Below are 27,910 nucleotides of genomic sequence, written 5' to 3'. Positions count from 1 at the left end.
CGACTGTTTTGGATAGGTAGCTAAGTTGCCTTGCATAAATTCGCCGAATATTCTATCGAATCGTGGAAAAATGTATTTTCTTTAATATTATTTACTATTATTCTAGAAGAAAAATGTGCTATGAATAGAAATAACGTGTTTCTGTTTGTGTTAATTGAGATAAACAGCAGTTCAGCCATTTACATGAAAGGTGAGTACAAAAAATGGGCAAGTACCTAGAATTTTTGTTTTACTGTAACGGGTTAAGATTCAGGTATACAATTATAAACGCTTGGTAGAATTAATATTGACTTTGATTTCTTATTGGTTTATGTTAGAAAAAGCATGCACTTCCGATTCTGTATTGCAATAAGCGCAGGGCGCTGTTTATAATAATTATTGTAGTTGTGTATATTATGTACTTACTGTATAGCACACTAGCAAACTATGTAACCCGGCAAAATTAAAACGTTTCTCATAAACGTCATTTCTACTTCAAATTCTACTCTTTTTGCTATAGGATGGTATGTCTAAGATTCGCTGGTATAATCTAGGACAAACGGATCAATAATAATGTTTAATAAATAATTGCTGCTGAGATACGTCACGTATCAGGGTAATGTATTCTAAATCCAATACGTACTATTACGATATATTTGGCAAGTAGGGTATCGTGTGTGTTTGTCATTTGTGTAATGCGTCAAATTAAAAATGTATATTTTTCTCTGTAGTCTATGGATTTTTCATATATTTTTTAATAAGTGTTGCCACAATAGTATTTTTACTAATCTAACTGTAAGTTTTGTTTTTATACATTATATTCTTATCGAAACCAACGAAAAGTTTTTATGAATTATTTTAAGTTTTTGTATTTCTAAAATATTTTAATGGTTTTCTTTATGATACAATTACAATGATATACTTTTTCTCCAAAATACTAGCTAGTAAAACGTCTAACCCAAGAGCAGTTATTAAAATATTTGGTTGGCAACACCAATTTTATTTCTTTAATAATAATTACTTGTGAGTTTGCCGCTTTATATATATATATAATTGAGTTTGTTTAGATTCTTATTACCTATGAAGCAAGAATTTTTAAATATTTTAAGCAGCTAAACGCCATAATAATAAATAAGAATTAGGCTATAAGTCTGAATCGTAAAATGGCGAAGTCGGCGCCCGTGAACGATGTACTATGTAGCGCCGTGGAATACTTAGTGAAGCTTGGTACTAATCTACGAAGGCGTTCTGAGACTTTAAAAGATAAACGGATAAAAAAAGATAAATTAAGAAATACGCTTGCCGTGCAGAAGGCGGCTAATAAGGTTTTGCTTTTATGTGAATTGTCGAAGAAATCGATTGTGACTGTTGAATCCAGTGTAAACACAATTTTATCTCAAATTAAAACTCTTCAAGGCAGTGCATATAGCGGGAAAAGTTACAGTTCAGAAAGTATCTCTAATTACGAATATTTTCAACATAACTGTTGGCGGCTAAAAATTCGACAAAAAATTCATTTAAAGCACTATACTTCTGCCAAAGTAGTAGCAACTGCAATGCCATCTTCTCTAGCAAGCAAATATCCAGTGTTTTATGATTGTAAATTATTGAGATTGCGAAAGAGAGCTGAAAGAAATGAAGAAAATACTAAAACCACAAATTCTGAAACATTTAAATCTGTGAAATTTAATGATAGTGTTGTTGTATGTGGAGAAAATGTAGAAAGTGAGATTGCATGTAATGATAGTAGTAAACTGAGTCAAATTCTTGTAGCTGATGGTGGTATAAAAAAACCAACTAAGAAAAATCTAAGTTCATCTGAAGATTACTCGGAGGGCTGCCAAAAAAAGGCTATTGAATCAGAAAAAAAGTCTAGTATGAAAGTTAACCCATATTCTAATATTGAAAATTCTCTCCAGAATAAACAGGATCTTTTACAAACCAATAGTGAAAAAAACTCTACTGACAATTTTATCCAGACATCTACCAATGAGCATGAAAAGGAGTCTTTAATAAATAAAACAAATCAGAATGAAGAAGAAAATGATGATATTAAGTCTAATGAAGTGCAGTTTAATGATGAAAGAGAGGAAGACAATTTTGATTCTCAGTTGGGATCAGAAAATATTGAAATTACTAATAATTATGAAAATGACAGAAGTGACGACTCAAATTCTTGTAAAACAACATACATCAAATGTGTTAACATTAATAGGCTGCTAAGACCTGACAAAGTCCCTAAAGATCTGCCACCGGTGGTAATAGAAAGTGACAGTGATGACAACCTCAGTAAATCCCATAAGCCAAAAAAGAAATTTAAGCATGAAGCAAAAGCCAAGCGCAATTTAAAACATAAAGCACATTTCCATAATAAAGTAAAAGATGTACAGAATTTCAAAGCACGCAAATTTTGTATACAAATTACCAGATTGCCTATATTGACACCTCAGTATTTAGTGTCCCACAATTTAAAAAAGATTATCCAAAATGGAGCAGTTTTATGTGAAATATCTCCAATGGTTATAACAGATATACAAAGTGATCATAGTGGTAAATCAAATGATGGTAAAGACAATTTTAAGCCAGATGATGACATCTTGCCAACTAAAACTTCTTTACTACAACTCTCAGATTCAGAACTTTCAGATGATGACACCAGAAATGTTAATGAAACAGTAAAAAAGCAACTACTTTGTGACTCTGACTCTGATAAAGAAAACCCAAAAGACACCTCGCCTTTTAATAACAAAAATGATAGTAGTAAAGATGCTATACATATAAATGAAACAATAGAACAAAATGTAGATATGGATAAGTGTAATGAAGACGGACTTACAAAAAAATCGAAAAGCTTAGATAAAGAAAGTGATTATATAGTTCAACAAAAAGAAAGAAAACTTGATTCACACCGTGTTTTATTAACACCAGACATAACAAACGAAGAAACAAATGAAGATTGTGATTTATTTGATAAGTTAAAGGATTCTGTGGACAACAGAGAACATTCTGATAGCAATGAATGTATTGAGTCACCAGAGTCAAAAAAAATAAGACTCTTGGATAGTATATCAAAAAGAAAATTGCTATCTCCTTCATCAAGTTCAGACACAGTAGATGAACAGCTTAAACAAACATATGATAAGATAAGAGAAGATTTGCTGGAAGACAGTCCTGAAAAAGATTCAATAAATAAATCAGGGTCTGAATCATCCATATCAAATACTAGTGGAAATAGTGACACTAAATTAAGGAAACGCAAGTTAACTAAAAGAAGATCAAATGAAAATTGTAATAGCAAGGTTAGGAGAACATAAACTTCCATTAACTTTTATACTACACCTGTTCAGTAAATAATTCATAGTTTTTTTTTCTTGTTGATGTAGTATATAGCCCTGTGTATAAATTCAAATTAGTGTGATTGCAAGCAAGGGTGTAGTTTAATCATTGGGTGCATTCAAGGGTCACAATACACCTGAACACACACTACAATCACTTTCTTCTATGATGTATAGAGCTTTATAGTGGACTCTTAATAACTCATATATATAATTCAGCTCATTCAGAATGCTTATTTCTAAATTTGATATTATTTAAGAAATATTACCAGGCCTTTGTCAGGCCTCATGATTGGTCTTGTACTGTTAAGTAATGTAATAAACAATCTTAGAATTTTGGTCACAGCACACAGTGTGCTAGGCTAGGATTAATTCACCTGTACCTATAAGATAAATATTGTTATGAATACTAATATTTTATTAAATTTTAAGAATATTCTGTAATTTTATTTCTGCAACATGGGATATTTTTATTAAGAAAATATAACTTACAGATGGATTCTAATGGTAAAACGAGCAGCAGCAGTGATGATACAAATAATGAAGATAAAGCAATAAATGGGTAACTAGAGTAATGGCTTGGAATTTTATTAACGGGTTTTAAACAAATAAGACTGCATGTCTGAGTATGAAGAATTAAAGTTTAGTTAAATGTTCAAGTTTGAATATTTTAACCCTAATTATTTTCATAATTTATATTATTTCATTATAAGCTGCAGCTACCATAGTTCCATACATACATTTTGTAATATGAGATATAAATTACTGGTGAAGGGTTTGTTTTTTATTAATAAGTATCCTTTGTAATCAAAGGAATATATGTGGACGTATTTAAGTGTTCAACAGCAGCATATGATTTACTATATTAGTGTTATATGGAGAAACAAAATCTGCAGTGTATGCTTATCTAGAAATGTAGAACAATTGACTCATCAATATTAATTCTGTGTCGAGAAAATGTCTTTATTTGATGATTATCCATAATTTAAAAATTTTAACTTGGATGTGATCTTGATTCTAAAAAGAATATTAACAATTGACTATGTATTTAATATTGTTGAACTTAAATTTCAAATATGCAGAGTTCCAAGTATTGGTATACACAAATGTCTGAAACTAAAAGTCATTGGATATATAATGACTTTTAGATTTGATCCTTTTTGGTTTTAAACTGGTTCTAATTTTCTATGGGTATCCAAGTATGGCTACCATACTCATGTATAATATTTATATATGTATATTATATATAATTGGAATCTCGGAATCGGTTCCAACGATTTTAATTAAATTTAGTATACGGGGGGTTTCGGGGGCGATAAATCGATCTAGCTAGGAATCATTTCTAGAAAATTTCATTTTATTCGTGTTCTATCACACTCATGATTTTTTTCTTTAAATTAATAACTTTAAAAAAACCAGTTCCATTTTTAATTATTCTATCGTTAAGATCGAAAAATATTATTCATATTTATAAAACACGATTTATAAAAATAAAAAAATACCGAGCAAAGCTCGGTCATCCAGGTCCTACATACTAAAATGATTTAATTTAAAATGTTTTTTTTTAATTTCTTCATCCAGTGGCGTTACAACTCTATGTGGGTATTGGCCTCAGATTGTATCTGTTTCTTTTTGATCTTTATATCATAGCCAAGTAGGTGATCAACCTAGTGTGACACATGTCATTAATTTTTTTTATTTAAGTCAAGCCGGTTTCATTCGCCGTACGAGCGAGTGTACCAGCCGACTACTTTGTACTTTTTTTCACTAGTAGGGATGAGGGACGTTGATGCTACACTAGGCAGACATCTTTCAAATATTTTTAATTAACAGTTTGTTTTTATTTTATCACCTTTTTGTCCATCTAACCTACTAATAGCCGTAGTATTATAGGACCCATTTTTAAACCTGTAATTCTGATGAATTCCGTTTACTACCTATAGGGGATTAACATATATAACTTTTATATATCTAGGTTAACGGACCTCCGCACGTTGAAGAGGTCTCGCCGTCAGCGGACCGAAAAGCGCAACCTACTACACGAGTACAGAATGGCCAAAATGCCAAATGTACCAGTGATCGGTGAAGAGCTTTTGCTTGAACCGGAATCCAGCTCAGACGTCCCGTCTCCCGCCGCTAATGAGGACTGCGAAGGTAAAGTGATATAGGAATAGTCTTGAATGAGATATTGTGTATTTCAGTGCTTAGAAATTTTGTAAGTTACGCCCGAAGCCAATAAGTAATTGACAATTAGATTGTGTTCAATCAGGCCGTGACAGTCGATCGATTTCCTATCTGCATCCCAATAACCAAACCCTACGAAGACAATCAGTTTTTGGCGACGGATGCAATCTCTTCGCTCTTTACATTCATATTTGATAATCAATATAAACCAAATTAATTAAATAAAACCGTACAAATAATATTACTATATACATGTCTGTTTAAAATATATCATTTACTTAGTATGTATGTGTATAGACCTTTGAATGATTTTCATACAAAGGTCTATTCACATACACCGATCCGACCTACCACGGATAGCCTCTATCGACAGATAGCTATTACAATCCGTCTATTGGTTATTTATCAATATTTGGATTAATTCTGTCTATCTCAGATGGTCAAAAATGGATTTGAAAAGGTTTGGGCGTTAGATATTAATGCAAGCTTAGATCAAATGCAATTATGAACAATATATAAAGTAAAACAGTATTGGGTACAAAAAACCCCTTACGAGTTACGGTGCGTTACATGGGGGGGGGGGGGGGGGTCAAGAATGTCAAAAAATTGCGTGACGTAATACTTGAACTCTCCCTTACTCATCGAATGGCATATAAGTGTAAGTGACTGGCCGCGGGCTTTTAACCTGATTAATTCGGTTGGCCTATAGCTGTAGAGAAAAACAATAGTTAAATGTAGTAATTTCTAAGATTCGCACAATTGAAGTATTTCCGAACAAATTCGGCTTATGGTCTTGTTGTAACAATTCTTGAAAGTCCGGCGACATGAGAGTCTTCTGGCAATGTCACATCAGATAAGCCCAGTGGCGTAGGTATCTTGGGTGGCACCCGGTGCGGAAGTTGGTGGTGTAACCCCAGCGAAAGTTAAAAGCAATATATTTTATATGATAAAGGACATGGATAATTTATTAAAAGATCGAGAGTATGAGACGGGGAATCCCCGAATGCAGTCAAATGAATCCCAGAATTGCATAAAGCTGAGCTAGTGGAATATGCCTGAAAAAGAAATTTTTATGCTAGCTCCTTTTTTTTTGTTTGAACATTGTTCTTATAGTTCATCAGGTGGGTGTCATGCCAAAAAAGGTGACACCCGGTGTTGACCCCTTTTCCCCTCTGCTTTTCTACGCCACTGGATGAGCCTCTTCCACGTTTCCCCCTGAAGATAAAAATAAAACATTTATATTTAGATTATATTCTATAATCGTTTCGGCATGGAATGCTTACAATAATTAAATGACATAATTTTATTTATAGAACTGCCATCAATCACTGTGCCTGGGTTAAATGGAGACAATGATTCACTGGCTAAAGAAGATTTATTAGGTGATAGTGATACCTCGACGTCACAACCTGAACATAAAAATTCACAGGTAAATACAGAATCGTTGATTTCTGTTCAAAAATGCATTGGATTTTGACATAAGGGAGTCATAATTCTTTAAATATTACTCTTATACAGTTACCAATGTGATTAATAAATGTGGATGGTCCCTCAACAATCAATTTATCTAAAGCAGTGTTTCCGAACGATTTTTGTGAACCTTTGAAAGCCTTTCTAATGCTCATATATGACATACATACATGATACATGTCAATATTAATTAATGTTTTACTTAAAAACTTAAATGGTGGGGTTTAGGAGGTAATCACTAGTAAATTGTGAACGAAAAACAGTAAGTAAAGTTTCAAAATGAAAAAACAGAAATTCTAAAAAAAATAAAGATTTTTCTATATTAATTTTGTGGAATCATAATTATATAATTTGTTCTTCTTTTTTAGGAGGATAAAGGAAATTCAGAAGAGGAAAAGTAAGTCCTTATATTTTTTAATAATAATACGTAAATAGCTTTGTTGGCCTTGTGTAACAGTGGCTTTAGCTTGCGACTCTCACCCCTGAGTATGTTGGTTCGAACCCCAGATGTGCAATGAATTTTGTACATATGCCCACTTTAATATAAGGAAGGAAATATCATCAGGAAACCGTTTGTAACCCAAAAATTTGCGGTGTGTCTTTAAGGCACAAAAAGTGTGTCAGACAAAGATTGCTCATCAACATCTAGATTATGAAATCTGTGGTCCTTCTAGTCTAGTCTATCACTACTAGTTTTTATAATTATTCATAATCTGCAAGACTAGTGAAGGTACATAATAATAATGGGATATAATTTCTTTATCAAAGCAGATAGCCGTAAATCCATATGGATATTATGTTACACTTTTGTCTTATATTAGTAGTAATGGTAGAAACTGTTAATTCAGACATCATGTCTTAAATAATTTGGTAGAATTTACTATTACATATCACATAAATATTACAATTTAATATCATTTACATAACAATGTTTCATTTATAATTAATAGAAGAATGTTATCCCAAGGATTTGATTTATTGATTTACAAAAATCGTTTCTAAATTCTAATTTGATTTATGAATTTCCTAAAACAAATACTATTTAAGTGTTAGCAAGAACTAAATATCATGAACTTAAATTTAAATTAAAGTTTTATAGATTTTTAGAAATTCTAGTAAAATTTTTATAAAAGCTATGTATTAATATAGCTTCAATCCGTTGAAAAAGTGTTTTCTTTACATGTGTAAAAGTTATGTTAATAAAATACTATATGTACTATAAATTCCTTATTTTAAAAACGTACTATGTTTTTTTTTTATTTCAGTCTTAAATCAAAACGTCGCAAAGCGAATGCAATATCGTCCGATTCAGAGGCGGGTTCCTCGCGAAGAAAGGATCACAGAATGAGTGATTTCGAGGATTCAGACGATGATGGTTTAGAACCGGTTAAGAGGAAACGGAAGAAAAATAAACGGTTGGACGAAGATAGTGAGGGATCTGGCTCTAGTGATGGGTGAGTTTATCTATACTAATATTATAAAGAAGATTTGTATAAAAACATTGTTTTACTATTTGAATGCTAAATTATCACTGATTAATATAGGCTACAGTATTGTTAACCAAGGTGTAAAAAATGCCTATTAAATAAATATCATCGCATGCACTGCGAAAACTATTGATGATAGAGCAAAAAAATGTTCAATTCAAGGGAAACAGTAGGAGAATCTGTTAGAATTGTATCAAATAATAAACAAATATTTGCAATTAAATAATATTGCGGGTATAAATTGACATGTAAGCTATCATATATTTTAAGTTAGATCAAACTACACACGGTGTGCAAATTTGATTGATATCGGTTTGGTACTTTTTATTATTTTGTTCAATTTGACGTCACACAATAGTCCTATTTATAACAACTCATCAATATTGGTTCAGTCATCATATTGCTAATCTTTGAGCGCTATCAAATGTATGTCAGTATGTAAAATTTTATACATGAAAAATTGTTTGACAGATTCTAATGCTTTAATAAGTTATGGAGAATTTTTGAAGTTATATATCTTTTAACGCTTTAGGGAAAATTGATGAGAGTAATTTTTTACACAAAAACAGTTTTAGTCACAAAAAACCGACACCCTGAAATTAGCTATAGTCAAAATTTTAGATTTTTCTGTTGTTAGTGTCGTTTTTTCTTCAAATATAGATTTTTTTTAAGATTTTCACAAACAAGTTTTTTTATTAAATACCCAAGATTCGATATGATTGCAATCTCATATCCTTGTGCTAATCATGTATTATATTTTTTATCAGTGAAACTTTTTGTGGAACCAACATATTTATTTTATTTTTATAATGTATAGAAATGTATGTGTTTTATCTCCCTAATAAATAAATAAATCCTGAAAATACTTTTCACAGCCAAAAGAAGAGACGACGAATAAAGAATATAGATGACAGTGATGGATCAGGCTCAGAAACGGAAAATGAAGGTCGAAATAAACATGGCAGAAAGAATATTCGGAAGGTAATCAAAATTTGTGGACAAATTTTTGAAATGGAATCAGCAGTAAGAGCAGTGGACAGTGTGGGACTGTCATCCCTAAGATCGTAGGTTCGATCCCCGGCTGAGCAATAATTAATTTTGTTTTAACATTCACTGTAACGGTAAAGGAAACCATCGGAGGAAACCGGGTTGCCCTAGACCCAAAATCTATAAATATAATGCTATAATTTTTTTATATTTTTCACATAATTATTAAAAAACCAGTTTTTCTACATCGGTTCATACAATTCTTGCTAAATTCGTTTGGAGACAAATCATAGCAACTACATGTGAAAAATAATCATTTCATTTAAACATTATAAATAGATAGGCAACGTTGGATAATGTGAATATTTATACAGAGCTGTTTAATCATAAGTTTTTCTAAATATTATTGTGTTATTATTTTTCTGCATCGGTTCATACAATTCTTGCTAAATTCGTTTTGAGACAAATCATAGCATCTACATGTGAAAATTATAAATAGATAGGCAACGTTGGATAATGTGAATATTTATACAGAGCTGTTAAATCATTAGTTTTTCTAAATATTATTGTGTTTCAGGTTATGGGTAAAAATCAACTCGAAGAAGCCACCAAGAAGGCGGCCCGAGAGGAGAAGGAAAGAATCGCTCGAATCACAGAAAGGCAAAAATTGGTAAGACGAATGCTTAATAACTTAAATATGTATGTCGTAGTTAAGTAGTTAAATCAGAGGGTTAATTGAATCTCTAGATTCTAGACAGTTAATTAAAGATCGATATTCAATCAAGTCGCCTAGCATTTTGATTTAAATAAAGCGGGTTCGAAAACGTTTAACTATCTGTCTCAACGAAAGCCAGCGTGTTGATTAATAATGTAAAACAAGATGGCGGTCACGTCAACAGCTGATTACTTAGAGTCTTGATGTAATTGTAAGCATGTTGTCGAGACTTCGCCAAGTTGATTATATATATATATATATATACTAGAGAAGTATTTACAATTTTCTTAACCTACATAGTAATAATAATAATAATTAAAAATTTAATAAAAAGTCAATTTAAAGAGTTTGGTTAGTCCTGTAGTGTACGCTGGCAGCATTTCCTCGCTGTATTGCGATATTTATTCATTGATAAAATCATCAGCCCTGGAGTCCGGTACCATCAACGCTAACTTAATTTTTAATTAGTGGTTTGTGCATTTGATCTCCACGGCCCAAGAGTCTACTCCAAATAAAACAAAATGGTAGAAAGACATATTTGAGCCGTTTATTATTTTCTGAGAAAGGCTTTAAAAGTTGCATATTCGGTTAAAATATTTGTTCTCATTTGAATTTTATTACTCATACTGTAAGTAATGGCTTCATTAACTGCAAAAAATCTTACCAGTCCAACAAAATAACTGGAACGACTTAAATAACTCGACTATACATATTTTATCTATATTTCAGTACAATAACCTGCAATTTGATGAGTCTGGTAAACCTGATGAAGTGGTATTGGATAAAGTCGTACTCGATTTTGATCCTGATACAAAGGAACCGACTATTCAGGTCGATAAAGGACTTGTCAGGAAACTTAAGCCACATCAGGTGAGTTATTAAAATTAATTATGGATTATTATTTTGAGGACTAAGTTATGGTCCTTCAAAGCCTAATCTTAAAGGGCTGGCAACGCACTTGTGAGTCTTTGTCAGTATGAGTGTTCATGGGAGAGGATAACAGGCGATCCTGGAAGTTCTGTTAAAAATAATCTATTGAGTAATTCTAAATAGGGTTTGGTTATTGTTATCAGGAATTGAAACGAATTGGAGACAATTATTTATTTTAAGATGTTAGGTCATCATCGCCGGTCAGTTGCCTGCCTTTCAGCCTTTTATGGCACTCCTGATAAGAGATTTATTGAGTACTACGCTCGTCTTAAAGTACGCTGTAGTTTCATGCCTTTGTTGTTAACACCTTCAAGTGCGGACACGATTAGGGTTCCTTGTGAAATGAGCAAAAGCCAACTTAACGTAACTCATCAGTCTCCTGTGCCTGACATATGCTGATTTTTACGGTCAAAGGCAAGCCGGTTTCCTCAATATGTTTTACTTCACGATTCGAGCGAAGTTTAAAAGCAGACAGATCGAAAGTCCATTGGTGCATAGTCGGGGATCGAACTTACTTCAAGGAAGTCACAGGTTGTAGCCAATAGGCCAACAGCTGCTGCAGCTCATAACAAAACAGATAAATAAAAACAAGAAAATAAATCAACGACTCAATTGTATCAATTGACTTGATTATTTTCTTATAAACCTAGGAGTACCTGGATGGCCGCTTTGCTCGGTATTTTTTTTGGGATTGTGTTTTTTGGAAATTATATTTATAGTACGAATAAACTAACAAACTAATAAAATGATGAAATACGAATTATATTTTTCGATCTTACCGATAAAATAATAAAAAAATATGAACTGGTTATATAAAAGAAAAAATCCATCATTATTCCTAGATCTAGATCTAGCTAGATCGTTTTATCTCCCCCGAAACCCGCCGTATACTAAATTTCATGAAAATCGTTGGAGCCGATTCCAAGATTTCAATTATATATATATATATACAAGAATTGCTCGTAGATTAAACCTAGCATTCCCTGACATATATGTGAAGTATATATTTTAATTTCAGGCAAACGGTATAAAGTTCATGTGGGACGCTTGCTTCGAGAGCGTGAAACGAATCAAGAAGGGCAAAGGATCTGGTTGTATTTTAGCGCATTGTATGGGACTGGGGAAGACCTTACAGGTGATATTCACAAACATACATTCAATTAATGTCCAATTTGGTCATACACTAAGCTATTATGATTGGTCATGTATATGGTGTTCTATTTGAAAAATCATTAAGTTTATTTGTGAGTTTTGTTGTTTTGAATTCATATTAAACATAAATAAAAGTTCCAGACAAAAATCTTTTCTAGGCAAGATGGCGAGTACCAGTCCCTATGACGTAACACGCTTGTAAACAAACGTCGCCAATACGACTAATGTCACAGACTCACGTATAAACAATTTAATAAAAACTTTATTTTTTTTATATGTTTATTATTATTTACTAGAATTTAATTTTTTGTTGAGCCATTACCACAAAATTTAATTATGATATAATTTAATACTCTCGCCTATTTGAATCTCTCGATAATTTTTTCGGTCCCTGGAAAAATACTTAATAAATTGAATTAAATCAACGTAAATAATTGAATAATTGCTAATTTGAAGTTAAAGGAATAGTATTTTCATTCCCTTCAACCCTATTCCGGCCACCAAAACTCATCTCAACTAATTTAAAGTGTTCATTAATTGTTTTTTTTAATCAAAATTCATTGGACAATTATTGACTGGAATCGCTCACTCAAAAAAAGATTACGGACTTTTCGAAATAAATTTGTTGATAATTGTATTCAATTGTAAATACATAATAATAATATAGAAATACTAGCTGACCCGGCAAACGTTATATTGCCATGTTTTTGTGCCAAAAAATTAAAGTTTATAATTAACAAAAAAAACTTAAGGGATAGAGGGGTGAAAATTTAGGGTTGCATGTATTTTTGTATGGTGTATCGTAAAAAAATAAAAACGAAAAATTTTGTCAAAAAAATAAATAAAAAATTTAGGGGTGGACCACCCTTAACATTTAGGGGGATGAAAAATAGATGTTGTTCGATTCTCAGACCTACCCAATACGCACACAAAATTTCATGAGAATCGGTCGAGCCGTTTCGGAGGAGTTCGCTTACTAACCCCGTGACACAAGAATTTTATATATAAGAAGTCAAAATATTAGATCAAAATCTTATTTCCTTGAATCCTTCCTCTCCCTTAGTTCAACTCTTGCTAATTAAAAATTTATGTCTTGTCTCTTGAGTTTCAAATTATCGAGAGTAGACTGTAAATACTATATACATTCATGTATCAATTATATCCATCCCTTTCTCACGTATTACCCATTTGACAGGTTGTCTCTCTCACTCACACGCTGCTGACCCATAGTGACCTTACAAACGTGAATCGTGTACTGGTCGTATGTCCGCTATCAACTGTATTGAATTGGGTAAATGAGTTCAAAATGTGGTTAAAACACTCTGAAACTGACTATGAAGTGGATGTCTATGAGTTATCTAGGTAAGACCATTTAGATTAAATTATTAAAAAAATCATTATTGCTACAACCTTTAAGTTCTGGGTCTCCGATTTTTTAATAGGTGTCAGCCTACTGTGCCTTCGAAAGTGTCGAACTTTTTAGGTATAAGGCATAGAGAACGTTTTTTACTTCACCGTATGTGCGAGTGTTAAGTGAAATGGAAAGTCTATTGATTCCCGGGGTTTGACTATACTCGACTACCTAGATCATAGGTTTGAAATTAACGCGGGGAACATCACTTCAGATGTTATTTAATACAAGAAAAAGAAGCCTAACGTTTAAATCGTTGTATTTTTTGGATAGGAATTTTTACAAATGTTGGTGTCTAACTAACTCTGCGCTGTCATTTTTCTAAATGTGGGATTTAATAACTAGCCTTGTTATTCAATAGATCAAATAAACAAAATAAAAGATGACATTTGCATGCCTATTCATATGTGGCGGATTTTTGTAATTTATGTAACTAATTGTAAGACTAATTCTAGCAAATAAATGATTTGAATTTGAACCTACGACCTTAAGGGCCGGTCAGGTATTACGTAAGCAGATTTAATCTGCAATTTATCACCATAATCCCATATGCAATTCTTGGGGATTTCTTAAATCTTGAATTAGTAGGCAGTGATGCCAGATAAAGAATAAAATAAAGTTAATTCCAAGTATTGTTCGTTATATCGAAATTTTTTTTTTAATAGTTCACTTGAGTAAGTTAATATTAAGATTTATCTTTTTACAGATAAAACATAAAAATAAAAGCATTTTATTTTATTGTCCTGAAATGGGTTAAATTAGTAGTATGTATAACAGTTTTTTTATAAGATGTTTTATATTATTAGGTTCAAACAAAACTCCGATCGGGCATTTCAATTGTCGCAATGGTACCAACATGGCGGCGTCTGTGTACTCGGTTATGAGATGTTCCGGAATCTATCTTCGGACAGTAATAAAAAATTCAAGAAGAAAATGCTTAAAAACTTCCAAGAGAGTCTTGTTGATCCAGGTAATATTTAGAAAATCTATTTATTTATTAACACTTCGATGAAACTATACAGACTATTGTAAAGTAATTAAATAAAAAGGATAGTAACTGGCGGAATATTGCTTTCGAGCGAGCTCTTCCAGGCTTTATTATTACTTTATATCTCTGTTTCCGTCAAATTGTGTTTTATCTTATATTCTAAAGAGAAAGAATATTTATTAAAACATTTCTAATTAAATGAGTTTTGAAAGGAACCCAGGTTAAATTCCAGTTAATTATTTAATTATTATTATTTCAGGACCCGATCTGGTAGTGTGTGATGAAGGGCATTTGTTAAAGAACGAAAAGACAAGTCTATCTCAAGCCATGAACAAAGTGAAGACATTACGGCGTATTGTGCTAACTGGAACGCCATTGCAGAATAATCTAAAAGAATGTGAGTTATATTTTATAATATAGTAATTATTACAATTTGTATAAGTGGTTATTTATATTTTACAGAAATAGGCATCCCTATGTCATAATAAAAATATCTTATATATTTATAATTGTTGTCAATTATGATCTAAATACTTTAAAAATTTGACAGATTACGCCCATTTGCAATATAATAATAATTATTTGTTTATATTTTTTATTTCTTTGATTGTTTTAACACTTAACTTTCGCTGGAACGGTGAAGGAAAATATCGCAAAGAAACCGGCTTGCCTTAGACTCAAAAAGTCGACGGTGTTACCTATTAGATTGACATATGATTATGAAAAAGATACAAATTCTGAAGCCTAGACCTAAAATGGTTGTAGCGCCACTGATTTATTTATTTTTTAGTACGTTAATAAAATTTATTTATACTACGTTTTACAGATTACTGCATGGTGCAATTCGTGAAGCCGAACCTACTTGGTAAATACAATGAGTACCTGAACCGGTTCGTGAATCCCATCACCAATGGACAGTATACGGATTCCACGGAACACGATATCAAGATTATGAAGAGACGATCTCATGTCCTCCACAAAATGCTAGATGGCGCTGTACAGGTTTGAATTTTTTATTCATAATTATGTATACGTAAAAACACGGATTTTGGATAATTATTATCACCATGTATCAAAATATGATAATATAAATAGAACTTTATAATATAAAATATTATCTTTACTGTTTGTGTTGAAAGGGGATGTAATTATCACTCGCAGTTAAACTACTTTTAATGTGGAACACCACACTTATAAAATTAAATACATTCACTAACAAATGAAATGTATGTATAGACTCACTGAAATAAAAAATGTGCCTGGCCGAAAAGGTTTGTCATCTCTGACATGTTATAAACTAATAGTTGTCAGAATTCTACACAATTAAAAATGTTTATAGCCAATATTTAAGAATAAGAATTTGTATAGACATTTTTTAAGTTTCTCAAAGTATTAATAATATGAACAATTATTTCCAGCGACGAGATTACGGTGTCCTCGCACCGTTTCTTCCGCCGAAGCACGAGTACGTTCTATTCATCACCCTTAATGAAGTACAAATCAAATTGTATACGCACTATTTGGATAACTATTCGAGGAGGTAAGAAATTGAAAGAAAGAAAGAACTTTATTAGACACAATATATTACATGATTGTTTCGATAAAGTCGAGTGTACTGGCCCCTACACTAGGATTCCCTGTGTTGTAGCCAGTCTCTTCCTTTCACATCGAAACAGTATTGCTTGATTCATTCTACATAACACATTTATATATATACTATTTTTGTACGATAAGAATGTTTTCTGTATCAGTATATTTATTGTTAAGCTGTCAACAAGATATTGTTTGAGTTTTTTAGTAAAAGTATGTAGTGTGATGAATTATAAACTATGTGATCAAACTAGTTCCTGTTAATATTTTCAGAGAAATTAAAAGGCTTGCAACGCACTTGCAAATATTCTGGTGTTGTTCTTTAAGGGATGGTAAATTGACTCCCGTCTCATGTAAAATATATTTTTTATGAAAAACCAGGAATATGTATAGTAACATTGTTCAAAATTGTTTAAATTTTGTTAAACAAATATTTTATTTATGACATAAGTTTTATTGTCAAAACACTTTCTGAAAAAAAAGTCAATTGTTATTGTCTTTATCTGTAATCTTATATCAAAATGACAAATATGCAATAAAACAAATATTTACAAATAACCTCTAATATGTATAGTTTTCTTTGAGAGTTATTTTTATTTTGTTTTTTTTAAATGATTAATAAATAATAATTTTCAGGCCTCTCCCTGGAAAGTCTTCAGGATTCCTATTCCCGGATTTCCAATCTCTTCAACGAATATGGACGCATCCCTTAGTACTAAAATACAATTCTGAGAGATACGAAATCATGCAACAGAAAAAGGTATTTCAATTTAAACATTCAAACATACAAACACATTATGTCAAACTAATCGTCGTTCATGAGTACATTATTACTAAAAAATATATAATAACAAATAAATAATATTAAACTTATTGTCTCATTTTCAGAGAGAAAGAGAAGAAGAGGACTCGGAGGGTTCCCTAGTAGACTTCATTAATGATGACTCTACTCCAGATGTATGAGCTTTAAATATATTTTTTATTTATATATGCAACAAAGTTTTATACTTATAAGTATAATTCATGATTTATCCTTCGCACAATTTATCATTGTCAAGTATACATATGTGTTATTATGACTATGTTTTAGTATCTCCAACACATAGATTTTCCATTCAATTTGTATATTAAACCTAACCTAAGTACACTGAAGGCTATTTGACAATGTGAAAAATAGTGTTTGAGACAGAAAAGTGCTATTTTTTTTTTTATGAAAAAAATACGTGAATCGATGATGACGTAGAATGCTTGTAAATGTCTTCGCTCATCCTAATACTGTCATGGCTGTTGAAGTATTACGTAAGCACTGTAGGGGAGAGGGGGTGAAATCCATTTTCGTAGATTCTTACAAAAAATGAATACGTTAATGTGCTATTATTTTTGAGAGCTTTTACTAACAGGAGGGGTAGGGGGGGATACATTGCCGTAAATCTGCTCAAGTAATACTTGAACTGCCCGCCGCATGGAGTTAAATTTCGTTGGAGACTGTTTTCGAAATGTAATTTACGTAACGTAATAATAATTACCACTACCACAACTTTGTTTACAAGCATGGTACGTCTTGGAAAAGGTATCTTGCTTAGGGAAGCGTTTTGGGGTGATTATGAAAATATGTTTAGTTAAAATTCTTACAGTCAATTTTTAACAGAGGTAAAAATAATTCTGTGTTTCTAGAGTGGCTAATAAAATGAAATGCTCTGAAATCTTGTCAAATAGCCCATTATGGAACATTAAAGTATTTTTGCAGCTGGATATATCTCCCAATAGCGATAGCGATTGCGATGTCGACTTCCATGTTGACTTTTTGTATTAAGCTATCTCACTATGAGAGAACTACATCTAAAAAACAAAGACTATCGTTGTTGGAAGAAACTGAATTGCTTCAAACAGAATAAAATACAGGAAGATTTTTATATGAAAACGCTTTTTAACTTAAAAATAATATGTTAAAAATAAAAAAACTGGATTGGATATTTGACTTCTAAAATGATGGAAATGATTTCAGGAATCGTCAACCGAAGAATCGTCAGATGATTCGTCGGATATGAGTGATGACAGCCGGAAGAAGAGTAAGAAGAAGAAGTCACCGAAGAAGAGTAAAGGCCGTTCTACGCGACGTGGTACCCGGGCTAACCCTGGTATTAACTTTTTAAATTTAATTTATGGAAGCATGATATTTAAAATAATATGATGATTACAACGCGTTTTGTCACAATTTGATATAACTGTGTGGTCATTGCTTAAAGATTTCATGATAAGATAAACCACTCCTTATATGGAAATTGTATTCGTTTTTACAAGAAACTCCCAAGCGAAATCACTGAATAAAATCAAACGAGAGTTTGATTTTATTCAGTGATTTCGCTCGATTTGCTCGGTTTGCTCGGTATTTTTTATTTTTATGAATCGTGTTTTTTGTAAATTTTATTTAAGTACGAATTACATACTAATAAAATTGTGAAATATGAATATAATTATCCTTATTCGATAATTTTAATAATTTGACTAACATCTTTAAATTTTAATTAATATATTTGACTGACATCTTTAAACGAGCAATTCTTTGTTTAAGTTGATAAAACACGAATAAAATAACATTTTCTAGAAATGATTCTTAGCTAGATCGATTTATCGCCCCCGAAACCCCCCGTATACTAAATTTCATGAAAATCGTTGGAGCCGATACCGAGATTGCAATTATATATATAAGAATTGCTCGTTTAAAGATATAAGATACAGTCCACCAAATACAAGTACTTTTATACATAACGTATATGCATAGGAGTTTTAGATCATATTACCATGTTTCCACTTCTTATTATTATATGTTACATATTTCTGATACAGATTTTATAATAAATTTTTTGGGGTGTTAATGGCTACCTGTACGATGGACCCGTTTTCGGTTCGGCCTTTATTTATTGGGGCAGTGTGTATTTTTAATGTAACGCAATATAAAAATGCTAGTTTTTTGTCTAAAATATATAATTGAAAATTGTATTTTATTTCAGTGGAAGCCGAAGAAGATGATGTGCAAGAGGTGATAGAGGTGAAGAATGAGAATCCAACAGAATGGTGGATGTCACTCGTGAACGAAGAAGAGCTGGACGATATGCGAAACTCGCACAAACTAGTTTTACTCTTTGATATTTTGCGGCAGTGTGAAGCTATTGGGGATAAATTGTAAGTATTTTCTATTGTCATTTGTAGTCTGTGGTCACTTTGAGAGAAGAGAGAAGGTTATGAATTCGACATGTATTTTTTTTAGGCTCTTGTCTATGGTCACTTAAAATTGTATAGAATAGTGTATTTTAATAAATAAATAAAAATTTGTATTATTAAGATTAATTTAATTTAATAAAAAAATTTTTTAATAGTATTAATTTATTTATTAATGCAGAAGACCATAAGTCTCTAATGAGTTATGTAAGGGCATCCAGCCTTTACATAAACCAGCTGTTACCGTTGCTATGTAACATTACGAGCAGTGTTGGCCTAGTGGCTTAAGCGTGAGACTCTCATACCTGAGGTCGTAGGTTCGATCCTCGGCTGTGCACCAATGGACTTTCTATGTGCGCATTTAACATTTGCTCGGAAAATGTCTTGGAACCGGAAATGTCTTAGACCCAAAAAGTCGACGACGTGTGTCAGGCACTGGAGGCTGATCATCTACTTGCCTATTAGATTTAAAAATGATCATGAATCAGATTCAGAAATCTGAGGCCAAGACCTAAAGAGGTTGTAGTGCCACTGTTTTTTTTATGTAACGTTAATATCTAATAATATTTACTTGAATATATACATAAAACATTTATAATTATTATGATACTTTCAGATTGGTGTTTTCTCAATCATTGTACTCGTTAGATTTGATTGAGCATTTCTTGGGAAAAGTAGACGAAGCCACGCAAGAGGGACGAGTGGATGAAAAATTGGGAGGACATGTTGGTAAGTTTCTTGGATAAAACTATGTTTCTTGGTGATTTGAAGGCACAAACGTCTAATCAATTTTTAAGATTTTAAAGGCTTAAATCAAGTTTATATTTTTAGACCGTTTTTTGACATTTTGTAAAAATACACAAAAACTTAAAAATATAAAATAATTGTAATGATACTTAACAAAAGTGTTTGAAGTTTAAAAAGCTGTATTTAAACCTGTGATTTTATAGATAACACAATTTAAATTTAATTACAATTTTAGTTGTCTTATAATTGTGCTTTTACAGTAAAATAGTTATTTTTCTTAAATTTTTTAATAGCGCTTTTTCGGACAGGTTTTTATTCTTTCGGTTTATCAGTTATCACATTCTTAGATTTTCGCTATGCATTATAATTAAGGTCCTAGGAAGGATCCTTTACTAATATTTAACTTATTAATTGCAAGAATTATGTTAACACCGTCCGAATCGAGGCTATGGTTAAAAATTGTTTCTTTTCTCTTTTTTGGTTTTTTGCTGTGTACCCTTCGCACAAACAAATAAATAACGTGCATTTTAATATTGAGAATAATCGCTTTGAACGAAAAATAATTCATTTTAAATGTTTAGGATCCTGGTCTCCCGGCGTAGACTACTTTAGATTAGACGGTTCCACGTCGTGCGAGAATAGATCAATTTGGTGCAAAAACTTTAATAGAGAAGACAATCCTAGAGCGAGGTGAGTTATTTCAACAATACATAGCAAAAAGCATTACAAAACATACATAAAATTATCACAAAATATGAAATAAGAGAGGGTATTATATTTTTATTAATACATAAAAGAATATATAGTCTTTTAGTTAGTCCAGAATTGGGCATCATACCCCTAGATATCACAAAAACTACTGAACCTATTTCAATGAAAATTTTCCCGATCATCTTGACTTTTATTCAGAAATTGTATTGATGCACATGTGTCAAAGCCTGAATAGTCTTAAATACTCTGAATTAAGCTCATATTTCCAGTCCCAACAACACATACATACAAACCTCACCTCCATTTTGTAGTCAAATAATTTTGGCTTTATTTTTTCAGATTATTCCTTATATCAACCCGAGCTGGTGGTCTCGGTATAAATCTGGTAGCTGCAAACCGTGTCGTCATTTTTGACGTGTCATGGAACCCATCGCATGACGTGCAGAGTATCTTCAGAGTCTACCGATTTGGGCAGAAGAAACCTTGTTACGTATACCGGTTTCTTGTTATGGTGAGATATTACATAATATAAAATAGTAATATACATTTCATAGTATGGACGGAGGTAGAGTATAGGTATAAATATATAGCTTTTAGTCGAGCATTATTGAGATAGTTGGACTATACATTTTTTTTCTGACTATAATTTCTGATGCAGAGCAGTATTATATTAGCGACTCTCATACCTGAGGTCGTAGGTTCGATCCCCGGCTGTGCACCAATGTACTTTCTTTCTATGTGCGCATTTAACATTTGATCGAACGGTGAAGGAAAACATCAACAGAAGGCTGATCACCACCTAGATTCTCTAAAGAAATGCATGTTCTATATATAATATATATTTTGGGATAAAACCATAATAAAAAACTGATTAGTATAGAAATTTCCTAGTTGGGTACAATTTTTATATTCCCATTAAAGGTTATATTTAGAATTATTATTTTAAAGGTATAGTTATAAATCAACAATTTGGATTGTAAACGCTTCTGTTTAAAAAAATACTGTTACTGGCTCATATAATCTGGAATGTCAATAAAACTAAATTCAGTTACACATTTGAACTTCAGTAATAAACATTTACTATCACTTCTCAAATTAGGAGCATGGATGAAAATATATTTTAATATTGGCAACACTGCCAAACACCACCTTTGATATTTCCTATCTATGACGCTGACTAGTGTGTATTATAATCTGTATCTGAATAATATCTAAACCTGTATTTTCAGGGAACAATGGAAGAGAAGATTTACGAGCGCCAAGTGACGAAACAGGCGATATCGAAGCGGGTGATCGACGAGCAACAGATCGACAGACATTATGCGGAGAATGATCTCGCGGAGTTGTACAAGTTCGAGCCGAAGCCGCCTCAACCAAGGCCCATCCCGCCCTTGCCCAAGGACAGACTATTCGCCGAAATGCTTAAGGAACATGAACAATTGGTAATATATTTAAAAAAACAATTAAATTATGAATAATATCATAATGTGATAGCATTCGTTACTGTTATTTTTAATTTAAAATAAATTTGACTTTCGTATTATAATATATTATAATATTGCTGGTCGTATCCACATGTTCTAGGGACTTTTCTATATGACTTTCGTATGTAAGTTGATATTGACATGTGTTTGTCCTAATTTTGTGGTCCAATAAATAAAAAAAAAAAATAATTCGGCCTTTTGAGAATGCAGGCCTCTGGCAATGTGTGGCTGGATATCACTTAACAATAGAGAATCCTTTGTTTGCCACTTTTAAAAAAAAGTGACGTCATATCTTACGACAGCGCATACCTTAAGAGATTAAATTTTCAATCTGTCAATTGAAAAGTACTGTAGGCAAAAATTTTGTTTTGACAAAAATGTTTTTTACTTAATTGTAAGACGTGCTATGTTGATACTAATTTGTATATATAATATCATAAGAAAACATACTTAGAAAAACAAAAACAAAAGTTTTTGAATTATTGAAATTTTATAATAATGTCATTCTCAAATAAGGTATTAGACATTATATCTATTAACTAACAGACACACCTCTGTATCTATTTTAATATTACATACTATAAGCTATAAAAAATTGCTTTGAAAATTTAATAAATGTGTATTTATTTAAAGTATACTGTGGAAATAATAAAATTGTAAATAAATAAATAATTCCAGATATACAAATACCACGAGCATGATTCCCTTCTTGAAAACAAAGAAGAAGAAACGCTGACCGAAGAGGAGAGGAAAGCGGCATGGGAGGACTTCGAGAATGAGAAGACTAGGCCTCCGCCCGCAGTCTTCGCGCAGCCCTACGCTATGCATAACGGCATGAGTGAGTTATTTATTATTAAATTTAAATTATTTATCAATCGTCCAAATTGTTTATATCAAATATGTCCTTTATGACGATTCATTTCCTGCTGAGTACAATAATATAAAAATCTATTAAAAGCTTATAAATTTAATTCTCTATTATTAAATTATCTTTCAGTGTTGGCACAGCAACAGCAGTTGGCGTACGCTGCCCTGGCAGCCACTCTTCGTAAAGAAGCTCCCACTATCACTGAGAACCAGATACGAGATATGATACCACTTTTATATGGTGCTAACCCACAGGTAAAAACTAATATAAAATTGTAACCATTTATAGAAATGTAAGGAAAAACTAAATTATAAACTATGGAAGTTAATATAATTTAATGTATCTAGTCTCGTTTTAAAAGAAATTAAATCTATGTTTTCTAATTTTCTTATACAATTCAGGAAATTTGTAATCTGTACCTCCAAGTGATATAAGGGACATTTATGAAATGTATCCTATAGGCACTGATAATAACAATTATTTAGCTTCGAACCTAGAACCTCCAGCTTCAAAATGCTCTGCCAAGTGCTTGGCGACGAAGCCCTAATTTTCCTAGAATACTATTTTTGATAGACCCAAATTTGTCTGTTTAGATGTTCGGAGGATATGATTATGGTGTAAGTTATTTATATCATTAAGCATGTATGTGTCGTATATCATATTTTTAGTATCACTATGTTACAACCATTTTATAAATAAATTAAATTTGGACAATACATAGTCATAGGTTAACTTAAAAAATAAATCAATGAAGATTTCCTAAATATTCGAAAACTTTGCATTAAATAGAAGTAAATTTATACAGATACAAAAAAAAATATCAATAAATAAGTAAGTATTTGTGAATGTGTATTTGTGTAAAATGGAAAATTTGTTTGAAACATATTTAAATTAAAAATATTAAAAAAAATAAAAACTTTTATTTTGAAAGATCTTAATATAAAATATTTATTTTCAGCTGATGCAGAAGTTGGGTGAAATGTATAAATACCCACAATCGGGCATGATGAATCCTGGTATGATGAACGCTGTCATGAATTCTGGTAAGCAGTAATTATTATAATAATTACATTCACATAATCATCTTTTAGAATATCAATTTGATAATTAGTACTTAGTATACACAGGGCTGTGAATTTCCTGGATCACTCTCCATAAGGAAAGTATTTAATAAAACCAAACATAAGTTTGGTTTTTGCCCAATTCATATAAAATATTTTTGCGTGTTTCAATAAATATTTAAATTCGCTGTTTTACTTAAGGAGGAAATGTTAAGTAATTCCTCATTTGTCCACTCCAGGTGCTGGTGGTGGCAGTATGCCGCTAGGTGGCAGCAGCGGGCTACAGTATGAACCGCCTTGGCAGCGACAGCAGCAAATGCGATTGCAGCAACTGATGCAACAGCAAAATGTTAGTATTGACACATGAATTTATATTAAGCCCAATGAGTTAGGGTCACTAAGTATGCCTATTATATTATTAAAAGTCAATATTCAAATTCTCATTTAGGGGCCGTTCATATAATACGTCACACTGAAATCAGCTTTTTTTGACCCCCTCCCCCCCCCCCATTGTCACGCTGTGTCACACTTTTTGTGACCCCCCTAGAAATATTTCGTCACAAAAACTAAGACAACCCCCCCCCTGCTGAGTATGATAAATTCTAAATGATAGTTGACAAATTCTGAAAATTAAAAACATTTATTTAGTTATTATAATAAAATTTAAATAAATTAATAAATATCTTTCATAACGAACATATAAATAATATGTCTATTATTCAGAAGTCCAAGGATTTTCTAAATGGGCCGAAATATCTAGAGTCGCGCCACAGAGCTAGCGCTCATGTCAAAAAATAATAAACGGCGAACGTCACGCTGCCCTATACCCCCCCCCTCCCCCTTGTCACATCTTGTCACACTCAGCCAGACCCCCCCCCCCCTTGTATGCGAACGTATTTTATGAACGGCCCCTTATTAAAAATACTGTTTCTACATTTTTATAGCAAATGGGTGCGAAGTTCTACGCGGGTGGGCTAGGCAGTCGTGACCCCGTGGCGATGGCCCTGCAACATCAGAGGGCGCGGGAGATGATGCTGGGAGAGCGGACACGCGGACGTCCGCCGAACCGCGATACTGCGCCAAGGACCAACTCGCACGACGTTGTTAACCTTGACTCGGATTAGGTAAGATTTTAATCTTAAAGAATCCGTTTTGAAGAAAATAATTTACTTTATATGATTTGGATTTCTCACTTATCAAAAGTGTGTTAATTATTTATATATTATTATTATTTTGACACGGTCTGTACCGCCTATAATAGACACATTCTTTATAAAATAAAAATTTAAGGCCTTTATCTAATCTATTCTAATTAATAATGAAATATGAGTTTTAAAATTTCATCAATTTTTGTGTTATACAAGTCGGTCTTCAATGTCAATCCAATGTTTTTTTTGTTATGCCGGGAATCAAATACAGATCCTCTATTATATTTATATCTTTAGGTTAAATGTAACTTCGAAACAAATGGTTTGATATGAAGAAATATCTTTGTTAAACACTGTTTATCATTTAAGGCTTTATAACATCAGGCTAGTTAGTACCTTATTACTATGGGCGAAAAATAACTGGTATTATAGTTTCAGTAGCAGCTATATATGATAGATGTAAATTTTTTTACATGTTTTACAGAAGAATACTACAAATGAACTCTGTACAGTGAATGATATTAAGGTGCTACGCAGGAAGGATAGTTGGTACATGAGCCGGAGTGGGCCAAACTAGGCATACTGTGTAGTTTTACTATAGACACACCCTACACTACATATCATGAATCTCATTTGACATCGCACACACAACTAGAAAAATAAATTCCCTATGTACGCTTGTAGCTAAAATCCAAGAGATTAGGATATTTTTTTATCAAGCAAAAATTTAGTTGAAAGGTGAAGTGTTATATAACATTGTAGGCGTTGTGTTTTTATTTGTCATCTTTAGGATTCAGTGTCAGGCGATTACTTATAAGACAATTTTAGGTAAGATTTTTGTGAAGCATCTTTTAAAATCAAACTCAATGATAATAGCTTGCCAACCCACATATCAGGAGACCTTGAACATTTTATAGGCACTTGGCCGTTTTAGTACTCGAAGCAACAAATAAATATATACAGTGCCTAAAATGCCTAAAACTGTTTTAGATTCATCTTAAAATCGAATTTGAATATGTAGATGTAAATAAGAGTAGATAATGCATTTTCATTGTAAGCTTTTTAATCTTCATTTTCAAACGTATTCAAACTAATCTGTATTGAAGAGGTCCTAATCAAATTTAAATATATTTTTAACATTTTTTTCTAGTACAAACTGGACTTAAGCGTTTAAATACTTTTAATACAGATTTGAAATTTTGCATTCAGTAAATGTGGCTTGCTAAATTATATTAATCTCAGTACAGGAAATTAGTGTTAAGTTATAATAAATGTTGGTAGTTTTTAACGCAATGTGAAATACATTTTGTGACTGTGCAATTACATACATAATTTGCTTAATTTTCTTTGATAGGAAATCAATATTTAGGTGTATAAATTTTATAACAAAACGTAGGTTTATATTATAAATTGGGAATAGGATTCATTGTTTCTCTGCCCCTATCAAGATAAATAAAATAATTTTGTCATCACATCAATATTAAAAAATAAAATCGTTGGGGTAGAGCAACTGACCCATTTGCTATTTCTGTTGTAACTTCGCATAAACTCCATTCCATTAATATCAATTGATTTAATTGGATTTCTGTTTGGTGATGTAATATTCTGTTGTGAGTAGATTAATTGATTGTGATTTAAGACTAGTTTCTATATTATTTTTCGAATGACTTGATAATTAAATGGTTCAATCGGATCTATTGAAGTCTTAGCTGTAAAGGTGAACATTTTAGTTGTGATATTATCACTATTACATTTTTGTATACGTTTACTTTAATACTTGACAATTACTATTAGTTATATATTTATAAAAAATTATGAATAGTATTCTACCGTGTGATGATTTAATTGGACACTAATAAAGGCATTCTGAATGTTGTTTTTATTTTTTAAGTTACAAGTATCTCCTAGATTTTATCATAATATTTATGAGTTATATACATTTTTTATGAGCAGTATTTGAATTAGTTTGTAAGTTATTTACTCAATATTTTGTTAAGAAAAACTGTAACAGGTTTCTTTATTTCGCACACATGTGAAAACAGTTGTATTTCACAATAATATAACAATATGTACTATATTATAATAATGGTAAATGTAGAAAACTTCCTATTATTTTGTAGTAAAATTGAGGAATAATAAATAACTTAAAATGTGTATATGTTTGTTTTATTTTGAATTTATCACCAACCATTTTCATTATTATATACCTAATATCAGAGAGTAAAATAGTAATGTCCAGCTGAGTTGTAAGTATGCCGAAAATTCTGATGAACAGAAAATACACTGTTACATTCGTTTGTTTCTGAACTGCAGCTAACAATACTTGCCTTGTTTATTCCGAAAAATCCGAATTTGCCCTTAATATGTGCAAGATGATGATGCCTTTGGGAAAATGCCATGATGCTGGATTAGTAGTCAACGCTAGCAAGACAAAATTGTTGCTG

General features: G+C 31.7%; 1 protein-coding gene across 5 annotated transcripts; it reads left to right on the top strand.

The window, feature by feature from the left end:
• Positions 1 to 27,622, top strand: LOC110995867 (transcriptional regulator ATRX homolog). 5 transcript variants are annotated; one of them, XM_045632450.1, is made up of 30 exons: positions 1 to 190; positions 3,809 to 3,876; positions 5,290 to 5,468; positions 6,812 to 6,927; positions 7,337 to 7,365; positions 8,234 to 8,422; positions 9,331 to 9,436; positions 10,020 to 10,112; positions 10,887 to 11,027; positions 12,106 to 12,222; positions 13,435 to 13,601; positions 14,457 to 14,620; positions 14,898 to 15,035; positions 15,465 to 15,640; positions 16,057 to 16,178; positions 16,865 to 16,988; positions 17,117 to 17,185; positions 18,234 to 18,366; positions 19,240 to 19,411; positions 20,064 to 20,176; positions 20,776 to 20,884; positions 21,245 to 21,416; positions 22,135 to 22,347; positions 23,068 to 23,227; positions 23,387 to 23,511; positions 23,851 to 23,874; positions 24,216 to 24,300; positions 24,558 to 24,667; positions 25,263 to 25,442; positions 25,951 to 27,622. In XM_045632450.1, exons 2-29 carry the CDS (start codon positions 3,809 to 3,811, stop codon positions 25,440 to 25,442), a joined length of 3,594 nt encoding a protein of 1,197 aa, XP_045488406.1. In that variant the 5' UTR covers positions 1 to 190; the 3' UTR covers positions 25,951 to 27,622. The 5 variants fall into 5 exon arrangements, with proteins under 5 accessions (XP_045488406.1, XP_045488407.1, XP_045488404.1 ...); XM_045632448.1 differs by lacking the exon at positions 1 to 190 and adding an exon at positions 990 to 3,278 and having other exon boundaries at positions 25,954 to 27,622; XM_045632447.1 differs by lacking the exon at positions 1 to 190 and adding an exon at positions 990 to 3,278.
• The last annotated feature ends 288 nt before the right edge of the window (positions 27,623 to 27,910 follow it).

The sequence above is a fragment of the Pieris rapae genome, chromosome 19 (assembly GCF_905147795.1).
Source record: "Pieris rapae chromosome 19, ilPieRapa1.1, whole genome shotgun sequence".
Classification (NCBI taxonomy): Eukaryota; Metazoa; Arthropoda; class Insecta; order Lepidoptera; family Pieridae; genus Pieris; species Pieris rapae.
Note: the sequence above shows the minus strand (reverse complement) of the source record. Positions and strands in the feature narration are given on the sequence as shown.

What these genes read in the sequence shown, in the direction of transcription:
- LOC110995867 (XM_045632448.1), top strand. Translation starts at nt 1,143, where the DNA reads ATGGCGAAGTCGGCGCCCGTGAACGATGTACTATGTAGCGCCGTGGAA. An exon ending in GATGTCTATGAGTTATCTAG is followed by an intron (nt 13,602 to 14,456) that starts GTAAGACCATTT and finishes TTATATTATTAG; the next exon opens with GTTCAAACAAAACTCCGATC. An exon ending in ATGATGACTCTACTCCAGAT is followed by an intron (nt 17,186 to 18,233) that starts GTATGAGCTTTA and finishes AAATGATTTCAG; the next exon opens with GAATCGTCAACCGAAGAATC.